Here is a 23964-nt window from a genome sequence, read left to right as displayed (position 1 = left end):
TTAACATTTGAGTTTTTAATACTCTTTCATACATTCTCACATTGAGATATCATTTAACAAAGTCAAAAAAAAGAAGTCATCGGATTAAAAAATTAGATATATTTATTCATTTCTAATCAAAATTAAAATATATAAAGACAAATTTCAATTTAATATTTTAACTCCATATATTCATTTAGATTCTTTTTCTTAATAGGTTATATTTCATAAAATATAATTTTTATCATGTGATCTCCTATGGTTTGTTTTGTTTTACTTTTTCTTTTCAATAAATTTTTATGTGATAATAAATAATTAATAAACTTTGAGGTGCCAACATAGTTGAGATACCAAAATTGATAATGATGTCTAACATCTTATTTTGAAAATTTTAATTTCACAATCAAATTTAGAAATTAAAAATATATTTAATTCAGTGAATTAATTTATGTTTTTTAGGTGAATATTAATGTATAAGTTGGCATGAAATAATAATTTTACATTAAAAAAACTTAATTTTAGACAAAATTGTTATGACATGTTTCTTTATCATTTTTTATAAAAATAAAATTAGAAAAATTAAAACTAATTTCTCTAAAAGTTAAAATATATATATATATATATATATATATATATATATATATATATATATATAATGTGTACAAACTTTTTCATACAGTTTTTTTTTTATTTTACTTTTTATTTATATATGAACTAATGCTAATTTACGGAAAAATCAAATTCTATCATTTTTTCCTTTTTCCTTTTTTCAGAAAAGAACTTCTAGAAAGATGTCATCCAAAATATCATAATTTATCTCAATTTAACAAAATTAATTTATACTTTTTTTACGATAAAATTAACTTGTAAATTGATAACTATGTAAATTTTTAAAATTCCATTTACTCACATATCCAATTAACATTATATACTAAATTATCACCTTTTCAGACTGCAATTAGTTCACAGAGATTACACCTAACGAGAGAATTATTATTTTTGATACAAACTAATTTAATTACAAATCATTTAACTTTTTAAAGTTTTCCGTATTAAATCATGGTTTTTAGTATTTGCGTGTACAAGACTTACAAGCAGAATAAAGGTCAAATTGGAGACATGTATTTTAAAAAGAATAATCTTCATATCCGTAGCATATTTGTTTTGCCAAGTGTAGAGGTTCGATCATTTTCCTCTTAACGTAAAAAGGTTGTTGGTTACTTCTATTCTAGGCATCAAGGAATATTTATTATTCTTTGAATGATTACTATTAAGTGTACCATAGTCAAAAGGGATTAAAAGAATCATTGTACCAAAAATTTAGATATTTTTACGATTATATGAATTTTACTACATTTTACAATTTTAGGTGTTACCACGAACACTTCATAATCCTAGTCTCACTGACGACAGTTTCTTGGTGTACTTCTATGATTTATTCCTACATTTCATTCTGGATTTATTTTTATTTTTTTTTACATTTTAATGAGATGTAGGAAATATAAAAAGTTTCGTCAGGAAGATTTTAGATTAAGAGTTCCATAAAGTTTTCAAATGCTTCAAGATTCTCCCAGAAAACACTGCCATTTTCCACCTAGTTGACAATGCAACGACAAGCTTTTTCTCACTATATAGCAGGTCAAGGCATCTTACTTTCTCTTGTCATTTAAGGTTACAAGCGATTTGAGCAATCCAGGGCTTATCTTGTCTGCAAGAACACCTGACTCTGATAGAAGGTAAGCTTTTTCCTTCATAATGCTCTGTAGTTTCTTTGACTCAAAGTCAAGCTTCGCTTGATCTGTAAATAATTACATGGTCAGTAAAAAAGTATAGCAAGCAATTTTTATTGGAAATAAGTTTTTCGATAAAAGGACTTCACTTATAGCTATAGTTCAAAGTTTGGACAATCATAATAGTAACGATCAATAAAAGAACATGAATGGAGATAGTCAATTCAACACAACCTATAAACTGTAATGTTGGTGTCATGTCATTTGCTTATATAAGTAAAGATTATGTATTACACAATTAAACATAAATTAATATAAAAAATAATCATAAAGTCCCATGTCAACGATTCAGATATAGTTCTACACAAAGAATAATTCTTTTAAGTGGCATTAGCATTTTGAAACCGCAACAGCGCAGTAGACAAAAGGCACATTTAGGTAAAATTACATTCTTTTCATTGTTGCAGCGATTGCAATTACAATGACTGAAGATAACCAACGTGGGTGAACATTGAGGGAAATTTTATGACTTTCTTTTAGTATTTTTCAAATGGTTAGAGAATAGGGTGGCCAAAAACCTGTTTCCAATATAGTATGAGCTGCATGAAACGGTATTCTGGCAAACAGATCTGTTCCTGGAAACATCATCCATGTCGGCTCAGAAGTGTTATGGTTGCCACAGGTGTTGCATACCTCCTGAACCAAAGGTCTTGAGCTCCCAGCAACTCCCCTCATCATTGACTCGAAAGGAGATGGAACACTGCTCATTGTTGTCCGAGCCCTTTTCCTTAATGCAGTAAGTGCTTCTCTATTCCCATTTCTCAATCTATCATTCTCAACCAGCTGTATTTTACCAAAAGGGAGAATTGCATAGCAGGTTTGATAGAAAAGCTATTAAAAAGAAGCTTTTATAGGCATAGTAAACAAAAAAAAAAATCTTGATTGGCACTATGGTATTAAAGTGATTTCTGTACATAGTATTAAGGAAATAACATTGGGATCAAGTGATTAGTTACTTTATGAATCCAAACTGACTGACATAACTCATTTGGAACTTTAGTTGGCTCTTTGTAGCTTTTGGTGTGCAAATTGAGTTCTGTTTTAACTTATTGCAGCAGAGGGTAAGATAGTGGATAGTAGAATGGACAGTATACCAATGATACTAGGGAAAAAAGAAATGTAACACCAAAGACATCTAATCAAAGAACAATTACAACAGACAACACTAAGGTTTCATAATTTAAGAGAGTTAGTTGCCCAACTACTTTGGTAGATGGGTCAAGGTTAAATATAGTTTTTGTCACTTAGGGGTGTGCTTGGCTAAAAGCTTTTTTCGGAAAAAAAAAGCTACCATACCATAGTTTTTCAAAAGCTGCGTTTGTAACTTATAGAACAAACATTGTTGTGTTCTACAGTAATATAGACAAATGATTGACCTTTAAATCTTCCTTTATAGTTTTGCCTATAGTTCTTCTGATTCCAGTACTTCTAGTGCTTAGTTTTTATGTCTCCATCATGGTTAACAGTTATAACCCGTTTAATCATGATTAATAGTTTTACACATCACACTTATTGATGAAAGTTATACACCCTTTTAATAGTAGATCATGATTAACAAACGTTTTAATCATGTGCAACTTAGAAGAAATAAACCATTCTGAAGTTATATATGGTTAAGTTGCACATGATTAAACACATCAAGGTGACATGCTAGTCACGTGTTAATCACCTTTTTAGTGAATTTTCTTACTTTGTTTATAAGTCTTTGAAAAAACATAATCAACTTCAATTCATAAATTTGAATTACCTGTTGTCGGGCTAAAAGATGGTGCTCAGCTTCCACTTCCAGTTCTGTTAATTTTTTTTGGAACTGTTTCATGCTCTCATCCATATTTGAAGAAAAGAAACTCCTGAAAGATTTAAGAAAACATTATTTAGAGAAACTTGAGTAAAATATCATCAAAGCAACAATCATTCAGTTGAATCAAAATGGAAAAATAATGCTATTTGTTAAGGCAAAGAAAGGCAACACCGTAACTCACAGAAAGGAAAACAAACTAACCTTTTAGACACAAATAGCATAATCAAATTTCTTCAACATATTCAACTCAGAAGCAGAACACATAAATCAATGACAAGGCTGAAACTCAACACTTTACGACATTTGCATAAACGCATTAGAAATTCTTACCGGGTGCAGAGGCGATTGGAGCTCGAGCTAGGGTTTTTAAAATAAGGGATTTTCGAACCTAAGGATGCAACCCACAAAGGACAAATTCAAATTCATTTCTCTAGGTGTTCATGCATCTCATTGCATTTAAAAAAAATATACAGAATAGAGCAGATGCACCCAGAGTAAATGAATATGGAGATATTGCTCCAAAAAGATTTCCGCCATCATTACTATAGAATCTATAGACAGGAAATATTGTGTTTGGTACCTAATCCCAACTAAAATAATCACATTTCTCAGCATTTAAATATATTCTAGCCAGAACCATGAACTCACATTCCTAAGCCATGATCAAAATTAATCAGTTAGGAAGAGCTTATTTAAAGCCTATTTGAGCTAATCTTCAATTCTGTAAGTATAGGGAAAAACTTAAGAAAATAGCTTATGATATGTCCATAAGTTGTTCTAAACTTATTAAATAAGCTTTCTGGGATAATTAATAAAAACAGCTTCTATCTTACGTGAAAATATTTCAAACTGATTTCTTCGATTATACAAAAAAGTAAAAAACTAAAATCCAAGTGCTTATTATGACTAGCTCATATTTAATAAGTGCTTAATTAAGTTATTTATCCAAGTCTGCCTTTAGTAACAGACATAACTATTCTGTTTTATATAGTACAACCTATGATCAGAAAACAATAATCATACCAACAAAAAAAGGTTATCAAACTCGCGGGTTGACTCGTACACCCGTACGAGTTTGCGAGTCATTGCATATAAACTCGTTTTTTTTCAAACTCGGAGTAAACTCGTTGACTCGTACCAGAATCGCGAGTTCGAGAGCGAGTCACCGAGTTCGAAGAACGAGACGAAATGACACAAAAACATGTTGTTGGCTTTCGGATTTTAAGCCAAAACCAAAACCCCAATGCCCCAAATCAAAAATCCAAGCGAAAACAGAGATCGAAGCCCAACTCAAAAACCCTAATCGAAGAAGAAGAGAAGTTCGAACTTGAAAACGTTGACCTATTTCGACATCTCAGCCCCGGTCATTCACGTCACAGCTCCGATCGTCTCACATGACAGCTCTGATCGCCTCGAGTGGCAGCTCCGTCGGGTCGCTGGTTCAGTGACGTTGTTCCCTTCTTCTCGTTTCCCTTTTTCGAAGTAATGATAGAGGTGTCAAAACAAGTCAGCCCGGCCCGTTTTGACCAGCCCCGTTTTTGGCCCGCTTTAAATGGGCCAGGCCGGACTGGCCCGACATGGTGAAATCGGTTGCATTTCTGGGCCCAGCCCGCGGGCTGGCGGGCTGGCCTGCCAGCTTTTTTTAATATGTTTAATTTGTGGCCCAAAATCAGATTTTAATTTTTTTCATTTCAAATTTAGTTGGCTGAATATTGTCCCAATGTTATATTACCAAAAGAAATTCTCCTTCAATGAAGAATACAACAACAATAGAAGCATTAATTATGGTCCATGTGTTTGGCAACATGTGCTGCAGAAGACTAGCAGCAGAGTTTTATTTTATACGGAGAGCACACATAATGGGTTATAAAAAGCTATGTACATGGACTATATGCAAGATCTATACATTACATTCTACAAGAATAAAAGCTTTCCCTTCTATTAGATTAGGTTCCCTATCTTTCTAAATGTCCTCCTTCCAAGTTCAACGGACATCATCAATATGATTGTTGCTTTAAACCCCTGAATGTCTAGCAATGGAACAACCAAAAATTTCATTTACATTACTCAGTATTAATACAATAGAAAAAATATTCCTGGATAAGAGGGAGAGAAAAAAGTGCAGTGGCCGAGGATAGCATATCCTCCACAGAAAATTAACTAACATGCAGTCTACTCACTAAGTAATGATATTAAGGAGGGTCACCATACATACTCTTATCCTTATATATGCAAGGGTTTTTTCATATTTGAATCATGATCAATTGGTCATCAAGGTGCAACTTTACTGCTGCACTAGGATAAATTCTCCATAGAAAAGAAAATACCCAATGAACAAACTGAAAGCACATCAGTTGTGTAAAGCTCGCCAATGCCTCACATTCTTTCTATTTAGTTCTTTACTTGTTCTGAAGTAGCTGAAGCTGAAGAGAATGTTATTTCGAAGGTAAATGCTGGAACCGTTAGCTAGACAAAATGACATTCTTAGACACTAAATTTAAACCCCAGCATTTCAGTCTGATGGGAATCACAGAATGGGTCGTGGTGGTCGAAAATCACAAAATCAGAAATTTAGGGTTACGAAAATCAGGAATTTAGGTTACAAATCGGGAGAAAGGGAACCAGAACGTAAATTACGAACAAACCTGTCTTCGCGGTGGTCGTGGCGGTCGGAATCGTCCGCCAATCACAGTCCGATGGTGGCTCTGCGTTCTCCGGCACTGCGCTGTTTTCTCGCTGCTGCCAACGACGTGGTGGATGTCACGGTGGAGGAGAAGCGGGTATGGCCAGCGGTGACGTGGTGGCCAGCGTGTTTCTTGGTGGCCAGCGGCGACGTGGGTGGAGGAGAAGCGAGTATGTGTATGGCACAGAGAAGAGAGTCGAGAAGAAGAGTGCAATGAGGTATCTGGTGTCTGGGCGCAGTGTGTGGGGGAGGGATATTAATTTATACTTTTTTTACGATAAAATTAACTTGTAAATTGATAACTACGTAAATTTTTAAAATTCCATTTACTCACATATCCAATTAACATTATACTAACTTAAGACCTTTTCAGACTGCAATTAGTTCAGAGAGATTACACCCAACGAGAGAATTATTATTTTTTAAACAAACTAATTTAATTACACATCATTTAACTTTTTTAAGTTTTCCTATTAAATCATGGTTTTTAGTATTTGCGTGTACAAGACTTACAAGCAGAATAAAGGTCAAATTGGAGTCATGTATTTTAAAAAGAATAATCTTCATATCCGTAGCATATTTGTTTTGCCAAAGTACGGGTTCGATCATTTTAACGTAAAAAGGTTTTTGGTTCTATTCTAGGCTTCAAGGGATACTTATTATTCTTAAAATGATTACTATTAAGTGTACCATAGTAAAAAGGGATTAAAAGAATCATTGTACCAAAAATTTAGATATTTTTACGATTAGATGAATTTTACTACATTTTACAATTTTAGGTGTTACCACGAACACTTCATAATCCCAGTCTCACTGACGACAGTTTCTTGGAGTACTTCTATGGTTTATTCCTACATTTCATTCTATGATTTTTTTATTTTTATTTTTTACATTTTAATGAGATGTAGGAAATTTAAAAAATAATCTCCTATATACAGTTTCGTCAGGAAGATTTTAGATTAAGAGTTCCATAAAGTTTTCAAATGTTTTGGAAGTTGTTTTCGGATTATAAGGTTAAAAATGTTTTGAAATGTATTACCTCAGCAGCTCCACTAGTTGTATTAGATTGGACAAGGTTCTTTTCGGGAGGTTTCCATTACAGCTTGTCCTAGAAGAAGTTGGCCAAAGAGTAATTGCCACTGGCACTGTATAGGAGACACCCACTTTCACCACCTATCTCCCAAAAAAGGAATAAAATGAATGGAGGACAAATGTCCTACCATATCAAACTCGTCCAGAAATATGTAAATAACCAGTTCAAGAGAAATAAACTGAAAAGGCTGAGCAACAAATGAAAGAAATCCTCAATGAACGCATATCAGAAATGCAGAGGAAGAAAATTGAGAAAAGGATCCAAAAGAAAACTGGGATTATGTCATCTACCTTGTGTATGCAACATGAACTGATTTAACATGAGGGCAGGGCTTTCCCATTATCCCATTAAGGGCATCCGTAATCATCAAATAGAAAATTGGAAATAATTAGAAAGGAATACCAAATTCCAGAACAGATTAGAACTTATAATGTTTATAACAAAAGAAGAGTTCAATCATTCAACTTGGTATGCAAAATCAGTCCTCTGCTTCGGATTGTACAATAATAGACTTCTGGACTAAAAAACTTTCAGAAAAAAAGAAGACAAACTTCCCATTTTGCTCGGTCCAAAATCTTGACCAACAATTCAGAATAATGAACAACAACGAAAATAAATAATTTTAGATTATACAATTCAAACACTATCTAAATTTTTAACTTCTGGATAATGATTACTCAATCCCAGAAATTTCCAAGGAAAGCGCATAGATGGATATTTTGGATATTTTCCACACTCCATGAAGACGCGGGAAGATATTATGAGGTGTGGGAAGAAATAACCCTGAGTGAGCAGGGATGAAATAGTTCCTATTGGGTCAAAAAGTTAAAATTCCAGTTTCGGCGAAATCCCTGGCCCTATACATTGCATGGCCTGATGATTCAATCAGGCAAAAAGACCAAAGCAGTTATCCCACTGCATAGCATTACCAGTTTCCTACCTAAATCACATGAAAGCTTTTACCTCACCATGTCCTGTGGCAGCTATGTACGTTCACTCTACAGCTACATATATTAATGTGTGCATTACATATATGACCTACTTCAATATTTTTATCGGTTAGACTATAAAAAATAAATTGAATAGAGTTTTGGAGAGAAATATGTACATATCCAAAACAAGACTGGAATGCTTCATTCATCTTTCTTTGCAAACTCATGCATCTTCTTCTGCCCGATTTCGACTAGTAGAGTTAAGAGAGCCTCACACACCTGGGATGCATCTCCTTCAGAAAGATCATCATTTATCGATGAATAAACCATCCAAGCATGGTCCAATTTTCGCTTAGGTCGCACCACAACAGATCCAGGAACTTCTGCATCTCGGCATGTCACAAGGCCATCACTTTTCTCACCATACCTAACCTGCGTCAACTGTGCACAAGCAGCCATTGCCGCACCAAGGGGCATCACCACAGGGAGTTTTGTAGACTCACCGGTCGGAGCAACTAGGGGTGGAAATTCAGCATGTGCAACATGAGATAATGTGGCTAAAACAGCAGGGGAAATGCCAGCTTCAGTCCGAAAGGAAACAACTGGGACTTCTTTTGGCAGATGATGCTCTTTCAAAAACTCTCTCCGCCTTTCATATGTCAAGTCTTCTAAAGCTCGCATGTCACCCTTCAAAATAATAGATGATATGTAATAGCGTAACTACAATATTGTCGAACACATTGACAGCAACTATACAAAGCTTACCTCAGGAAAGAAAATTTTAAATAGAACTAAATCAATCAGTTTCTACATTACATAAGAATCATATAATGACTGCACACAACTTTGAATGCATAAACTGACAAATATGTAGATTAGCGGCAACTATTTGAAATGCCTTTTAAAAGAATAATTCGATTTCTCAAATAATTTAGCAAGAACAAAGTAATACCAGTTTGTATTAAGAGTGAGAAATTGAAAATACAACCTGCATGAATAGACCAAGAATCTGGAGTCCAAACCCTTTAGTAAACTATATTAAACAAAAAAAAATCTCTCCTGGGAAACTTCCAAGGAGTTTTCTTTGGCATAACAGCTAATTCAGGATAAGACTTCAATTTGGAATAAAGGGCACATGACATTTATACAGGAGTTCCAGATATGTGAATGGGTTGGGCAACTTTGTTCCATTGATATTTCTTCTTTCCCAAGCATTTAGCTCTTACCATTAAGAGAATTTCTAATTCTCCAAATTCATTTTAATTCCTGTATTATTGAAGATCCGACCATTAACTAGTGATACATGACTAAAGGAAAGTATACAAGTGAGAGACAAACCTCACTTTCCATCCTAGCTTTTGGAATAAATTAGTTTCTCAAATTCTTAGATGGTATTAAAGTTTATCCTAGTTGTTGTTGGACATATTAAGTCATCTGTTGTCAAGTTCTTACAAATATTCAATATTACAAACTTGATATTCAAGATATTTAGTCCCGTGTTAGAGATCTCATAATTACTAATAATACAAAAACCAAAATAGTGTACATAAGAGGAGGATCTCATTCTATGAGCTAGTTTGAGGTAGAATTATGCTCAAACCCAAACTCTAAGATGCAAGATGTGTTAGAGATCTCACATTAACTAATGATGAAACAACCAAAATAGTGTATATAAGTGGAGGGGCCTCATCCTATAATCTATCTTTTGAGGTTGAATTAGACAACCCAAATTATAAGATGTAAGATGTGTTAGAAATCTCAGGTTAACTAACGACAGAGTAGCCAAAAAAGTTAAATATGTGAAGGAGGTTTCTCATCCTACAGCTTTTGAGGTTGAATTATAGTCAAACCCCAATTCTAAGATGTCTTGATGAACATTCTTTGATAAAAATATAATCCATATATTTCCTATAAATACACTTTTTTTAACAAATAATTATTTCATATATTGATCTCTTACCAAATATGATTATGTATGCAAAAAAAACTTCGTAATATTTATACCTTCTTTAGTAATGGATTAGACAAGATTGTTTTGCACAATACGTCCAATCACTCTGATGGCACCAAAAGAGTTTGCTAAACAACATTGTAGTTCAAGGAATCAATAGTTATTCCTCCGATGATCAAGGCTCTTTTAGACCTTACTAGAATATTATATTTGGTTTTGATGAAGTGCATATTATAAGGTGTTGTTTTTATTTCATGTGTGAATGTTTGAAGTCAGACATTAGTTCTAAGTTTATTTTAGTTTATATATACCTCATACTCATTCTATGCCTTTGGGAAAACTTCTTTTTCAAAAATATTTTAAAAATGTTTTAGAACATAATAATTGATAATGTTAAAACATAATTTGTGTTCTTTGTGTTTTCTTGAACTATAAGTGATCTTTAACTTCTTTTCTTTAATTCTTAATCAAGTGTAGCAAGAAATATTTTTGAGGCTACCAAAGAAAAATATAAACATGCATGCAAATCCATTTGAAGAGGCTTGCAAAGAAAAAAAAAAACATTTCAAACAGAAAAGAACCCAAGGATGATAATAAAAAAAAACTCAACATACCTTAATTACTTTACAGACAATAATCTCAGTAAGTTTTCGTAAATTCACATAATCGCCAAGCTGTCCTTCACGCAGAAGATCTGAAGCTATAGGAGTTCCACCGTAGGGACTTTGGGCTAATGCCAACCCAGCAACTTTGTCTTTCAAATCAGACCAATACAACGATAAAGCAGCTGCTGCATCTACTCCTCCTTTGCTATGTCCAAGAAGCATAACTCGTTTCTGTGAACCCCAATAAATTTCCTCAATGTACTCTTTCAACTCTCTGGCATTTTTCTCCACTGAGGCCTGATTAGTAATTACTCAAAATTTAGTAATAGAACTGAAAAACAAGAACAAGTTATTCTCATCATTTTTCTGATAGTATTTTTTACTCCACACCCATATGATCTACAAATATTAGTTACTATCATTAGCATCATCAAGTACTGTATTGAGCATTATTACTACTACAATGACTATTAGAACGTACCTCACTATGAATCTTTGCAATATGACAGGCCAAACCCATTTTTGAAAAACTGACTTTTGTATCGACAAAGTAAAGTGGGCCATGATTACTGAAAAGACCTGCCATTGTAAAAAGCATAATATTTAACAGCACAGAAAATATGTTGCAACAATGAACTTTGGCAGTTTTACTATTCACGTCCGGTAGGCCAGGCCAGGTGCTAATAAGCATTTATCATTCTAGATGCACCATTGACTTTAGGTTTTTCCTTTATGTTAAGGTTTGATAGTGGAGTTCATCAAGATTAATCAGTCACTTTGTTATATATAATCAGTCACTTTACCTGGAACTAACAAATAAACCACTGAATTTGGTAACCTGTGAACACCATGCCTGACAAGGTAAGGAAAACTGAGTTAACAAAACAATGACAACGAGAAAATTAGTAAAAGTAAAATACTACCAACTTACTTGATGCTGTCCAGAATTTCAAGGAACCTTTCAGTTCCATCTTCAACTGGAGGCATTGCTGGATCACGTTGAAGCCATCCTATATCATCTGCAGATCCACGCACAGTCCTTCGAGCACGATCAATCAGGCTGAAGTAATAAAAACATAGTTTACAAATCCACAAGTCAATAGTCAAAAGGGTTTTAAAATTCAGATTTAGATGGTTCTATATCAAATTTAAAAACTAAAATGGAGTAAAGAAGGACAGATCAACATCCTAAATTTTAATGATGGCTACAGCAAGGAAAACAGTAGAAAATTATACAATACATAAAAAAAAAAAAAAAGGACATGAACGGAAGAATAAAAATTTAAGATTTACGCTTTCGAAAAAGGAAACAATGATTTTGTACAGGTAACAATAACCTACCAGAAACAATTAGAAAGAAAAACTTGGTCTCAAAAAATCCCTGATAAGGTTTCAAATATAAGGAAGTTTCAACTATTTTTAAAGACCATCCCAAAAATATTTAAATATGTTTTTAGTGCATGCCAATATGACTCCGTATGCTTTTAATTCCTGCAGAAATATTTGTTAGTTTTAAACCCCTACATTTTCTAACCATTGTTTTTCAGTCATTCTAATTATGGTTAGTTTAACGTTGAAAATGAAAAATATTAATTGATATAATTAAGGTAACAGAATATTTCATATTAAGATATTATATTATTTTAGATACACAATTTAATTAAGTAACATATTTCTTGCTTAACATAAATAAGACAATCATATATAACTTTTTATTTTTTCAAACAATAATTTAGTTTTAACATTGTATTTTTATCAAAATAATTATAATTTACTTAGACATTTATAAGTTATAATTTATTTTCAATACCTCGATCTTATGATTTTATCTGACTGTAAAAATTATTTTCTGATATATCATAAATAGGGATTTTATCTCTAAAGAAAAATAATTATGTTCCATATTTTTAAGAATAACAAAAATTCAAATATATTAAAATTATATGTAATAATAAGAAAACATTATTCTTCTTTACACAATCTAAAACTTATATAAAATAGTTTATTCATAATTTATTCATATATTTTCTCACTAATGATTCTTTAAGTATAAAATGATAAATATATAATTTTATGATGTTTTACCTATGAAGCAAATAACTTTTTTTAATAATAATATATTATTTTATAAATAAAAAATCCTGTCCATAATATATTAAATATTGTACTTAATGAATTATGTATTTAAAAAATATATAATTTTTAAATACTATTTTATATTTTTTGGAATAAATTAATCATTGTTAATAATAAAGACCGAGAAACCACTAACAAAATGGCAAATATTTTAAAGTAATAACAAATTTACGATACTAAAATTACACAGAATAATATTTTGAAGAATTTAAAATATATTTAAGCCAATTATTTTATACTAGTTTTAAATTGTGTAAGGATAGAAAAAACAGTACTGATTAATTTTTATATTACCTAAAATTCTAATATATTATAATTATCAATTCCAAAACTATAAAACATATTTTATTATTTCTTTAGAATGATTAATGTTATAATATCAGAATTAATATGTAGAAAATATTATATGCTTTAAGTAAAATATAATTATTTAAAATAAAATATTAAAAGTAAATTATGGAATGAAAATAAAAATAACATATATAATTACATTATTTGTATTAATTCACAAATATATTAATTAAAATATATACCCAAAACATATAATTATCTTAATTTGAAATATTTTGTATTGTCTTGATTATACTGTTTAATATTTTTCGTTCTTAGTATTAAACTAACTATAGTTAATAAGGACAGTCACAAAATGTCAGATTTAAAACTAACACATATTTTTACAAGGACTAAATGCAGAGATAATCATATTTATAGGGCTTAAAAATATATTTAAACCCTTTAAAATAAGATTAGTACAATTAAATTATGCTAGCTAAATTCTCTTAATTAACCTGAATAAACTTTTAATCGTAGAACATACCATAAATTTTCTTATTAATTGATTTGAAGGTTCCTCAAATTCATTTATCTAGGTGTTCATGCATCTCATTGCATTTAAAAAAAATATACAGAATAGAGCAGATGCACCCAGAGTAAATGAATATGGAGAACCACTTAAGTCTCAATTTGCAAACCCATTCAACACAATAGCCCTTTTAATAAATTCACCACAGAATGTCAAGCCTATCTAATACATTACAGTTTATTACAACTATAACTAGACAAGAAGCAATGATGTTTCCTATTCTACACCTTTAAATGCAGCCACAAACATATAAGTTGGTAAAGAATACCTTTGGAACATGGAAATGCCACTTTGTCCAGTTCGATTCGGTTCAGCAAGTGCACTGGAATTTTGTAACAGAACTCCACCAGAGGGATTAGTGATTTCATCTTGCGTATGTGGACGAGCAGAAGTTGAAGCGTTAGATGATTCAATACTAGTTAAATGCATTCTGTTTGAAGGAGTATGATCCATTTCAGTAGATGAAGATGCATCAATTTCTGCATAAGAAAAATCCACAAGCTCTTGTGCACGAGGGACAGGAGCACCAGGACATCTGGGGGAATGTTCTACTGAAATATTAATAAAAACTTCAGAGTCTAAATTGCAGAAGTCGGGGCATTGTAGTAAGTACAATTAACAAAACAGACATGAAACAGAGTCACCATAAATCAAATGCACATGTTCAGGGAGAAATAAAATAAAATAACATGAGCAAAGGTGACAACTGAAAGAACTATATAAGGAATAGAGTAAAAATACAAGAAATATTTAAAGATATTATCATAAGATTTTAGAATATCTTTTAATGATCTCATAGGCAATATTGTTAAAATCGTCAGTGTACTCGCATACTGGTGATCCTAGGAGTACGCCAAAGCAACAAGCAGGATGGGTGATTTCTCGTGAAATTGAAGTATCTTGCTAACAACTTTTTTCTATATTATTTTTAATGCATGCATAGGTTTAAATACAGTTTTTCGTATACTAACATGCTCTAACTCTTACAATCCTTAAGTTACCATTTTTTATCCCCTTTCATATCCTCTTACTATCCTAGAGTTTGACAACATTACTCTTCGGTATTTCTTATATTTCTAACCAAAGAAATATAATAGATTATCTAAGAATATTTTAACAACTTAAAAGCCATTCACAAATTCAAAATTAGCTGCACATGAAGTAGAGAGGCATAGTAAAAAGAATCTCAAGTCCTATGGTACCTAGACTAAAGCAGATTTTCAGAATCAAATTACACACAATAAATTCTAAAGTGAAATCCACATGAAAAGTTAAATCCACATGTTTTACGAGGATTTGTTAAGGCTGGATTTCTATGAGGTTTCACATGAGAACAATAAACTTTTGACGTAATAATTTCATACTTTTTAGCTTTGTCTATCCCTAGAAGGGATGTCTTTTTTTCCTGAGAGGTGACCATAAATCCAAAGCAATTTTATTACGGCCTTCAATTGTCAACGTTCATGCATAAACGCAACAGTTGAGATAATACAAAATCTAAGTCCATCATTTCTATTTTTCATTAAAAGCAGATATGCTTAATTGAGGGAAACATAATAATCTTAACTTAACATCCATTTTCTCAACCTCATTATTTCCTTTTCCTTTATGAAATCTTCTGACTGGCTACATAATTCCTAAAACTTCTATAAAAATAATCTACCTAAATTACATCTCTGAACTTTGAAGAACTAGACAAACAAATAAGAAACTTGCCTGAAAAATCGGAGAAACAACCAGTTAAGTATGATGTTGTTTGTGCAAGATAAGAAGCAGCATCATTAAGAGCTGGCACAGATGAAAATATCTGAGGAATAAGCCCATCATTTGTTAAACCCTCTCCCTGTGCCTAAAACAAGACAAACATAATTTTATTTTATTCAAAAAACTAATAAAATAATTATTTATTATTGCTTTAATCATCACGACAATTATGAAAAGAATGTACAGTACAAGTACAACAGTACAACTAAGTGGAACAACAAAATCGTAATAAGGAATTTCAACTAAACTATCCTTAACAACAAGAAAAATCATTAAATGCAGGCCCCGAGAAGCCCAGTATTTAAGTAGAAAGAATCAAATCACTAGTTGGAGATGCTTGTTCACTTCCAAAGGCTTTCTCTCACCTTTCATCTTTGGCAGGGGGCAGGTAGGTTGTCATCAATGCAAACAAGGCAATAGGAAACTTATGCTCATAAAATCTTCCCTAGCGTACATATATCATGTCCTCTAGGTTTTTTAACACGGATTTTTCCTATTACTCAGCACTCAGTAAAACAGATTTTGCTTCAAATACAGAGCAATTTCTGATTACTTGATAATCCACCAACACGAAGATAACCTTTTTTGTAATAAAGCACGTTTCTCCCACTTTTTAAAACTATCTTCCAGAAATCAATTGTTTGTTTCAAAAACTAACACCAGCACACATTAATTATTTCATCATTCATTTGCCTAACCACAAGAATTTTAACTCCATCACCAAGGTTGTCAAACTTTAAGGAAATAGGTAAGTACAAATAATTACATCAAACATTTTATACAGAAAACAAACTAGTTACACTCTACTAACAAACTTATAGCCTATATCTCTAATGTCATGGTAACACAATGCCATTGTGGGGTCAATCAAAGCAAAAATTACACTCGATAACAAATATGTGGACTGAGTTAGTTTACCAGAGTTTCTCCAAAAAAGAGTTTGATAGTGAGTTAACTCATTTTGACTATTACCTATAATTGTAAAGTCATAACAGTTTTTAGAATTAGCTTGAGAGTTTGATGACCATGATCACCACCTTTTTAGTACCACCCCTGAAAATCTACTTGGTATAATAACAAATCTGGCTCATTGGAATACATGAAATAAATCGAGCATGGAAAATGCTAAACTTTCAGTCTGAAGACGTAAAAAAGTAAAAATTATCAAAGAAATCACAGGAAGATTACAATGGGGAGATCGATTCCCCATTAAGTAGGTTTTGAGCTTGAACAGTCCAAACCAATTTAAGCCCAAAATGCAAAGAATTAAGTTCATGACATAATTAACACAGCAGTCCCAAATGATTGGATGGAAAAAACAAATTTAAAAGAAATTAAATCAAACTCTGATTTAATAAAGAGACCTGATAGGGAAACAAAGTGATTGCAATTTAGAGAATAGGTTAGTGAAGGAGCTGCTAACCCTCAGCTAAATACTACCGTGCGGAGTTGAGGACAATTTCCGTAAGAGCAGAATAGAAATTTATGTAGTACAGGGTTGTAACAACCACGTACACGTGATGCAGAAGTGATGGAAAAGGAGGGTAATGTAGGAAAAGGAAGGAATTGATTAAGCTTTCATTTCTTCCGTGCATTTCTGTTTGTTCAATCCCCCAACACAGATACCTCTGCTTGTGAGTACCTCGATCTCAGTTATTCCTACTTCTATCATCCTTAATATTTCGCTCATATTGATTCTTGAACGAACAGTCATTCTATTTCAGCCTCTTAGCATGTATAAGGTAAGGTCGAGTACAATGACCCCCTACTTTCACATACCAAAGAGCACTCTAGCATCAGGTTACGTTAGTTTAGATGAAAAATAAGAAAGGGAATAGGAATACATGTTAATAATGAACATTTTTTCAATTATGTAAACGAAATTCCAGAGTATTTAAGAAGGAATTAGCATTCCTTCAAGGAAAAGCTATCACCATGCATGTATGGTATGGAAAAATGCGGCAACGCTAGTCGTTACCTTTTTCTGCTACAAATGCACGCATAGATTTTTGTTTATATATTATAATACCCGAATAAATAGTTCTTAACTTGAGGAAAAACTGCCTACACTTCATTGATACATCGGTGCTTTCATGCTTTCAGTTAAAGAACAAAGTTCTGTCAAATCGAGACATGTGAATAACTGAATATCAAAAAGTTCTGTATCGGTTACTTCCACCTTAAAGCACATCCATAATTGCATAATTGTCATCTATAATTGCATAATTATGTCGTAAATAGTTATCCTAACTCAGCAAATCTCGTAATTAGTTCTGTTTTGTCATAACCATCACCTAACTGTGATCAATTAGCAGCATCTATAACGACAAGAAGTGAACACATCGCATTTGTATATTACTCCACAAATGTTAGACGCCAGAATAATCCTATGATCATGTAAATATTTCTTATCTTCAAATAAACTAATCATAACTCTAACTAATAAAATCACAATTTTCTTTACAAGAAAAACAAAATTAAACGAATGATAACAATTTCCGAAGAGAAATTCATCAAAATTATAAACACACCAAGCGTAATGTACTTCGCAGTTTTCGTGCATGGAATACTACCAAATTCGTATATATAGAACACAAAAAATATGGCAAATACGTGACTCACGATTAAAGGCGTGGTCGCTTCCAGATGCTGCGGATTCGGAGCTCGCACCATCGAAACAAGTTTCTGCAAAACGCGAGCAATGAAGGTCATGAAATGAAAACAGCGATGATAATGGTGAAAAAGAAGAAAACGAAAATTGGAAACATGTATTGTATGATTATACCTTTGGGAAGTGTGATGCAAACGAGATTTTAAGGAAAGAGATTTGAATTGAAGGTGAAAGAAGGAAGGAAGCGATTCACAGCGCTGGCGTTGTTTTGGTTCGTTTCGTAACAACCGCAGTAAGAGAATTAAAGGAATATTGGTGGTGGTGGAGACCAATTTGACGACGTTATTTTCTTTTACCTTTCAGTTTTCACAACCGTTTCTTGGTTGGGTGTTCAAGCCCATTTCTACGCAGGCGGTTTTTCTTTTTGTACCCCATATTTTCCTTCCACACCACTTCTAGAAATACCAAATCTTCATTTTGCCGTTGAGAAATTACCTTTTCTTTTTAATGCCCATTTTCGTATGATTTTGTCGCATTTAATTGGCTAGAACTTCATGTAATATATTACTTAAAAGTCATCGATTGAAAAATTATATAATTCAAAATAATAAATTTATCTCAAGTACATAATTGATTATCTTGTTATTGATTAAGTTATCGACCACTAAATATCAATTATTTTAAGTTGACAAATTAAACATATCAAATTTTGTGGTTTGTTTATTACTTTAATAAATAAGTTATTTAGGTAAAACCTTCGATTGTTTTTATTGTTATGGGACGAGATTGGACAATATACTCTGAAAAACTTTCTAGACAAAAAATAAAATTGGTCATAATAAAGCATAAGAGAATAAGAAATGTCATTAACGTTTTTGTTGTTTGAAATGTTTTGATTTATTTTTTTATTGTTTATAATAAATGAAATTATAAACAATATTTCTCTTTTCTTTATTTGTTTGTCTACAATCACATTTTTTTTTTTTATATTCCAAAAGGGAAGAATGTCCAATTCATATCATGTGAGCATAATGAGGAAACATTTGGTCATCATAAAAAAGAAAAAAGAAATTGTGATAATGAAAACTTATTATGAAGTTATTTGAATGTATACAAATACTTCAATTCATGCTTCTAAAATAAGTTGACTATTTAGTTAGTATAAAATTAAATTTGTTTGTGATTTATAGTATTTTTCAAAATTATTTTAAATAAAGATGAATGGATAGAAAATATTCATAGGAAATTTTAATTTTTAAAACTAATTATTTAATTTTCCAGTTCTAATAAGAGGAGAAAAACATCCAAAATATTTCTTATATGTGAACTTAAAGATATGTTGGAAAATACTATTAATTCAAGAGACAATTGGAAAAATATTCTAGAATATAAAGAAAAATCAAAATAATATCTCATAATTGAAGATAAAAAAAATATTAATTTGAAATGTTAAAGATGATGATGTGGCCAGATAATTTTATTTAATTATTATTATTATTGTAATATGTTATAAATATAATAAATATCTATATATGTTACTATATATGTTACTTTAGAATAGTTTAGATATTTTGTTAGAAACATGAATGTTTCTGAGATTACTACTTTATTTATTTCTAGGAGAGGTCGAGCTTAGAAAAATGTTAATAATATTACAGTTGAACATTTTTATTGTACTAATTTATTTATTATGATTTAATTTTCATAAAATTTTATTTTCTTTCTATCTTCCCTTTCTTGAATTTCTAGTATAGCTATAAAAAAAAATCTAAAAATTTGTTGTTAAGTGACTATAAACATATCTGACAAAGAAATTATTTTCTATTACAAGTATTTTTAACTAATTTATACCAACTCTGAATATTGTAATTACTCTTTTAAATATGACATTTTTAAATATAATAAGGGAGACAATTATCACTTTATTAAAATACAAAAGATATGGATATAATCTATAAAAAATTATATAAGTAGATAAATGTTATCTAAAAACTTAAAACTTCAAACATATACGAGCAATAATAATCTTATGGATTAAATATGTTTTTGGTCCTCTCAGTTTTAGTAAATTTTGGAATCAGTTATTTTCCAAAATTTTATACCAATTTAGTCATTTATCTTTAGAAATACGTGAATTTAGTATTTTTTTACCAAATTTTGTTAAGTTTATTTAACATTTTAAACACGTTTTATGATAATATTTGAGTTAACATTGAAGCGGAAATATGTCAAACGGCATAAACAATTCAAATACTATCATGAAATGCGCTTGAAATGTCAGATAAACTTAACATAATTTGGTTAAAAGAACTAAATTCACGTATTTTTAAAGATGAAAGATTAAATTAATCAAAATTTTTGAAGAGGGATTAATTCCAAATTTCACCGAAATTTTAGGGACCAAAATCGTATTTAACCCTAATCTTATTATTATACACGCAGTTGATGTCCATTTTAAAACTAAACGAGATGAGACATTTAAAATAAACTTAAAAAGAGGTAAGTGTAATTAAAGTTAATATATAAATGATTATATTTACAAGAGTTTGTCTTCAACCTAATAATCTTCTGTATCTAAGATTTTCTAATTAAATTATACGTTTTTCATACGTTATTTTTTTATAGTATGCTGCCAATCAGAATATTTAAAAGTTTGAGTAACGTGTTGCTTTTTAAATAATTTTTAGAAGATTATTTGACAAAATCCAAGTGATTGGTGAACACTAATATATTATATGAAGGAAGTTTCATGTGTACAAATTAACGAGTTATAAACAACTCCAATTATTAAAATAAGTATATTAATGTTCACATCAAATAACACATGATAATATTGTTATGGTCATAATTAATAAAGAAATACAGTTGACGTCGAAGAAAAAAAAAACTTGTTAGATATTGTTCTTGTACTTGCCATTTGCATCTAAAAATCTAATTACAAATTAACATGGTAGATATTAAAATAATAATTAACGAATGTTCTTATTTTTGGTCGAGATGAATTTTATAATATTGTGTTTTTTTGTTGGTTACTCTTTTGTTCTTGATTGTTTTTTTATTTCTGTGTATTGATTTCACTGGCAGTTAGTATTAGAAGTAAGGTACTTATAGAAGTATTTCGATACTCAATTCTTTGGTAAATTATAGAAAATCAAAGTTATACTTTAGTGGTGATTGTCTATTTAATTTTTTGTTAAATTTTACCTTTTGGATTATGAGAAAGATTCATATCCTTCTTAACCTTTTGTAATGGTTTAAGCGATGTGATTAGTTTTAAGTGAATATTATTACATGATTAGTTACAAAATTATTATTTTAATGTTGTTGTCGAGATAGTTTTCAGTCTTTGTAATGTATCTTGATTTGCATCTTTAAAAAATAATTTTTTTTCCTAAATTTATTTATTTTTTCCTTAAGCCTAAAAGAGTTAAATTCGTCTGATATTGAATTATCATAATATCTAGATATAGTTCTCCTCTTTGAACAAAGACTATAATAATTCCTTATAAATTTGTCATCTAATCAAGAGATAGTATATTTTACATTGTTAAATATTTTTTGATCTAAGAAATTTTTTCAGTTTAAATGGAAATTCAAAAAATTTCTTACTATGAATTGGATTTTCGCCTGCATATTGTTCTTGGGTTTTCTTTTTTTAATGTTCCAAAAACATCTATTTTTTTTCTTTCTAGTAGATTTTATAGATTGATAAAGATCTTCATTTCTTAAATATGTCTTAAAAGTGAAAAGTATAATTTAATCTTATAAAATTGGTTTGTAAGGTAAGATTTGCATCGAATGATTCTTCTACTAGTATTTTAAAAGATGAACTTTAAGTATAATTGATCAACACTATACAAAATCAACTTGTAGAATGAAATTTACATCCACTTATACTAAAAATTCATCTTATCTCTAATAAATATAAAATCTCCAACGTATAAAGGTGCGCATTTTGAACAACTATGTCATATACCATATTTTGTCTTACAGTCTCAAATCTCGTTAATTTCATCAATTGTTTTTTTTAATGCACATAAATTGCTTTTTTTGCAATAAATACATGACATAATTAAAAATGAAAAAAGACATATTCTAAAATGATATTATTATCTTGCATATAACATTCATTAAAGGAAAGAGTTACAAAGTTTACAACTTGAAAGAAAAATAATGTAAAACAACACAATTTAGGTGAAATTGGGAAATATTACAACATTTTTGTTCATGATCATAAAATTAAACAAAATGAAAATCAAATAAAATTCTTCAATTCAATTATGGATCTTCATGTTCATCATTTTGAAGCTTTTTAGGTTTTGCCAACACTACGAAGGAAAAATGAAAATAATACGATCGTATGAAAAATACAAAAGAAAGAAAAGTGAAAGTGGATGGAAATATGAAACTTTATTGTGGTTCATTAAAAAATCATTAACACTTCTCAAGAGTATGAAAAAAAAATTATTGTGGGTTGATCTTACTAGAGGTTATTATAGCACTCTTAGAAAACCTTGTTAAAATACACTTTTTTTAAGTGTGTTAACGGTATCAATTGACCTTTTATCACTACAATTAATGTTACTATAAAGATAAACTCTTAATTATTATATTTTTATGTGTTATATTCATATTTGATCAAACATATATATTCATGATTATTTAGAAATTTTCTTATTATAAATACGTACTTGAAACGAAACTTAAAAGTTGTTTATTTGAAGTAGAAAATGAAGAAAAGCCTTCCTCACATTCGTTTCTTATCTGTAAATCTATTTTATTTGTATTATGATCATAGATTGATTCCTTGATCGAGTTTGCCAGCTGCACACATGACAACTATGCATGTTATCAAGTTTGAATAGGATGATTAAGAATAATTATTAACGATTTAGTAAACAAATTAAGTTATTTTTTAAATAAGCACGTTTGAACTCAAATTTATTTTTCATTCATTAGACGATCAAAACATTTTAAAACTCGCAAATTATTTAGTTAGTTATTATTTAAATGGTAATATTTTCATTTATTATATTTATTTGAAAACTTTTAACATATTATAAATTATTATTTGTATACTATTTGGTATTTCTTAATTTTTTTAATATAAAGCATAACCTTTTTAACCGGTTATTGATTCCATTATTAATTACTTTACCATCAATTTAAGTACAATTCTAAATAAACTATTATATTATTATTATTATTATTATTATTATTTATCGGTATAAGGCTATTATATGCTAAATAAAAAAAAAACCTTAAAAATTGTAAAAATAATTTAATCATACTGTTAAATCAATTATAATTAAGTTACGTAATTTTAACTAAATCAAATAAGCACTTAATTTTTTATTCTGTTAGAAAATACTTTCGATGTCAATTAAATTATATAACTGTATAGGTATATCTGATATAGAAAGTTTTTTATATTGGTTCACAGCCAATATAAAAAGTGTCACTTTTATATAGGTTAAGACTACAATGAATATAGAAATCGATTAGCAGAATGGGACATTAGACACTGCGAGAAGCTAATTTTACTCAACCAATACCTACAATCAACAATCATCACCACCAGGCTTCATCTTCGTTTTTCACATCCAAAAACACAACAAACAAAGGGAACTCCATTTTTTCACTTTCATCACCACTCATCGTTTTCTTCTCCTATCATATGATGGAGCAATTGATGCAAAGGAAGATCCCATACATGACAAATGCCTAGGTATTCGCATTGCAATTGAAACACATATG

The 23964-nt window shown here is 30.3% G+C and overlaps 2 protein-coding genes across 4 annotated transcripts; both read right to left on the bottom strand.

Annotated features, from left to right (window-relative positions):
* Positions 1–1425: 1425 nt before the first annotated feature.
* LOC114166748 lies at positions 1426–18408 on the bottom strand. 2 transcript variants are annotated; one of them, XM_028051541.1, is made up of 5 exons: positions 18382–18408; positions 6216–6275; positions 3517–3619; positions 2288–2552; positions 1426–1777 (listed from the first exon to the last, which is right to left on the bottom strand). In XM_028051541.1, exons 3-5 carry the CDS (start codon positions 3598–3600, stop codon positions 1629–1631), a joined length of 498 nt encoding a protein of 165 aa, XP_027907342.1. In that variant the 5' UTR covers positions 3601–3619; positions 6216–6275; positions 18382–18408; the 3' UTR covers positions 1426–1628. The 2 variants fall into 2 exon arrangements, with proteins under 2 accessions (XP_027907342.1, XP_027907341.1); XM_028051540.1 differs by lacking the exon at positions 18382–18408 and having other exon boundaries at positions 6216–6499.
* On the bottom strand, positions 8184–18526 carry LOC114166746. 2 transcript variants are annotated; one of them, XM_028051538.1, is made up of 9 exons: positions 18382–18526; positions 18219–18281; positions 15549–15681; positions 14101–14383; positions 11766–11894; positions 11638–11687; positions 11316–11413; positions 10844–11131; positions 8184–8965 (listed from the first exon to the last, which is right to left on the bottom strand). In XM_028051538.1, exons 2-9 carry the CDS (start codon positions 18267–18269, stop codon positions 8480–8482), a joined length of 1518 nt encoding a protein of 505 aa, XP_027907339.1. In that variant the 5' UTR covers positions 18270–18281; positions 18382–18526; the 3' UTR covers positions 8184–8479. The 2 variants fall into 2 exon arrangements, with proteins under 2 accessions (XP_027907339.1, XP_027907340.1); XM_028051539.1 differs by lacking the exon at positions 15549–15681 and having other exon boundaries at positions 18382–18400.
* Between the last annotated feature and the right edge of the window lie 5438 nt (positions 18527–23964).

This window comes from Vigna unguiculata, chromosome 10 (assembly GCF_004118075.2).
Source record: "Vigna unguiculata cultivar IT97K-499-35 chromosome 10, ASM411807v1, whole genome shotgun sequence".
Classification (NCBI taxonomy): domain Eukaryota; kingdom Viridiplantae; phylum Streptophyta; class Magnoliopsida; order Fabales; family Fabaceae; genus Vigna; species Vigna unguiculata.
This window is presented reverse-complemented; position numbering and strand designations above follow the sequence as displayed.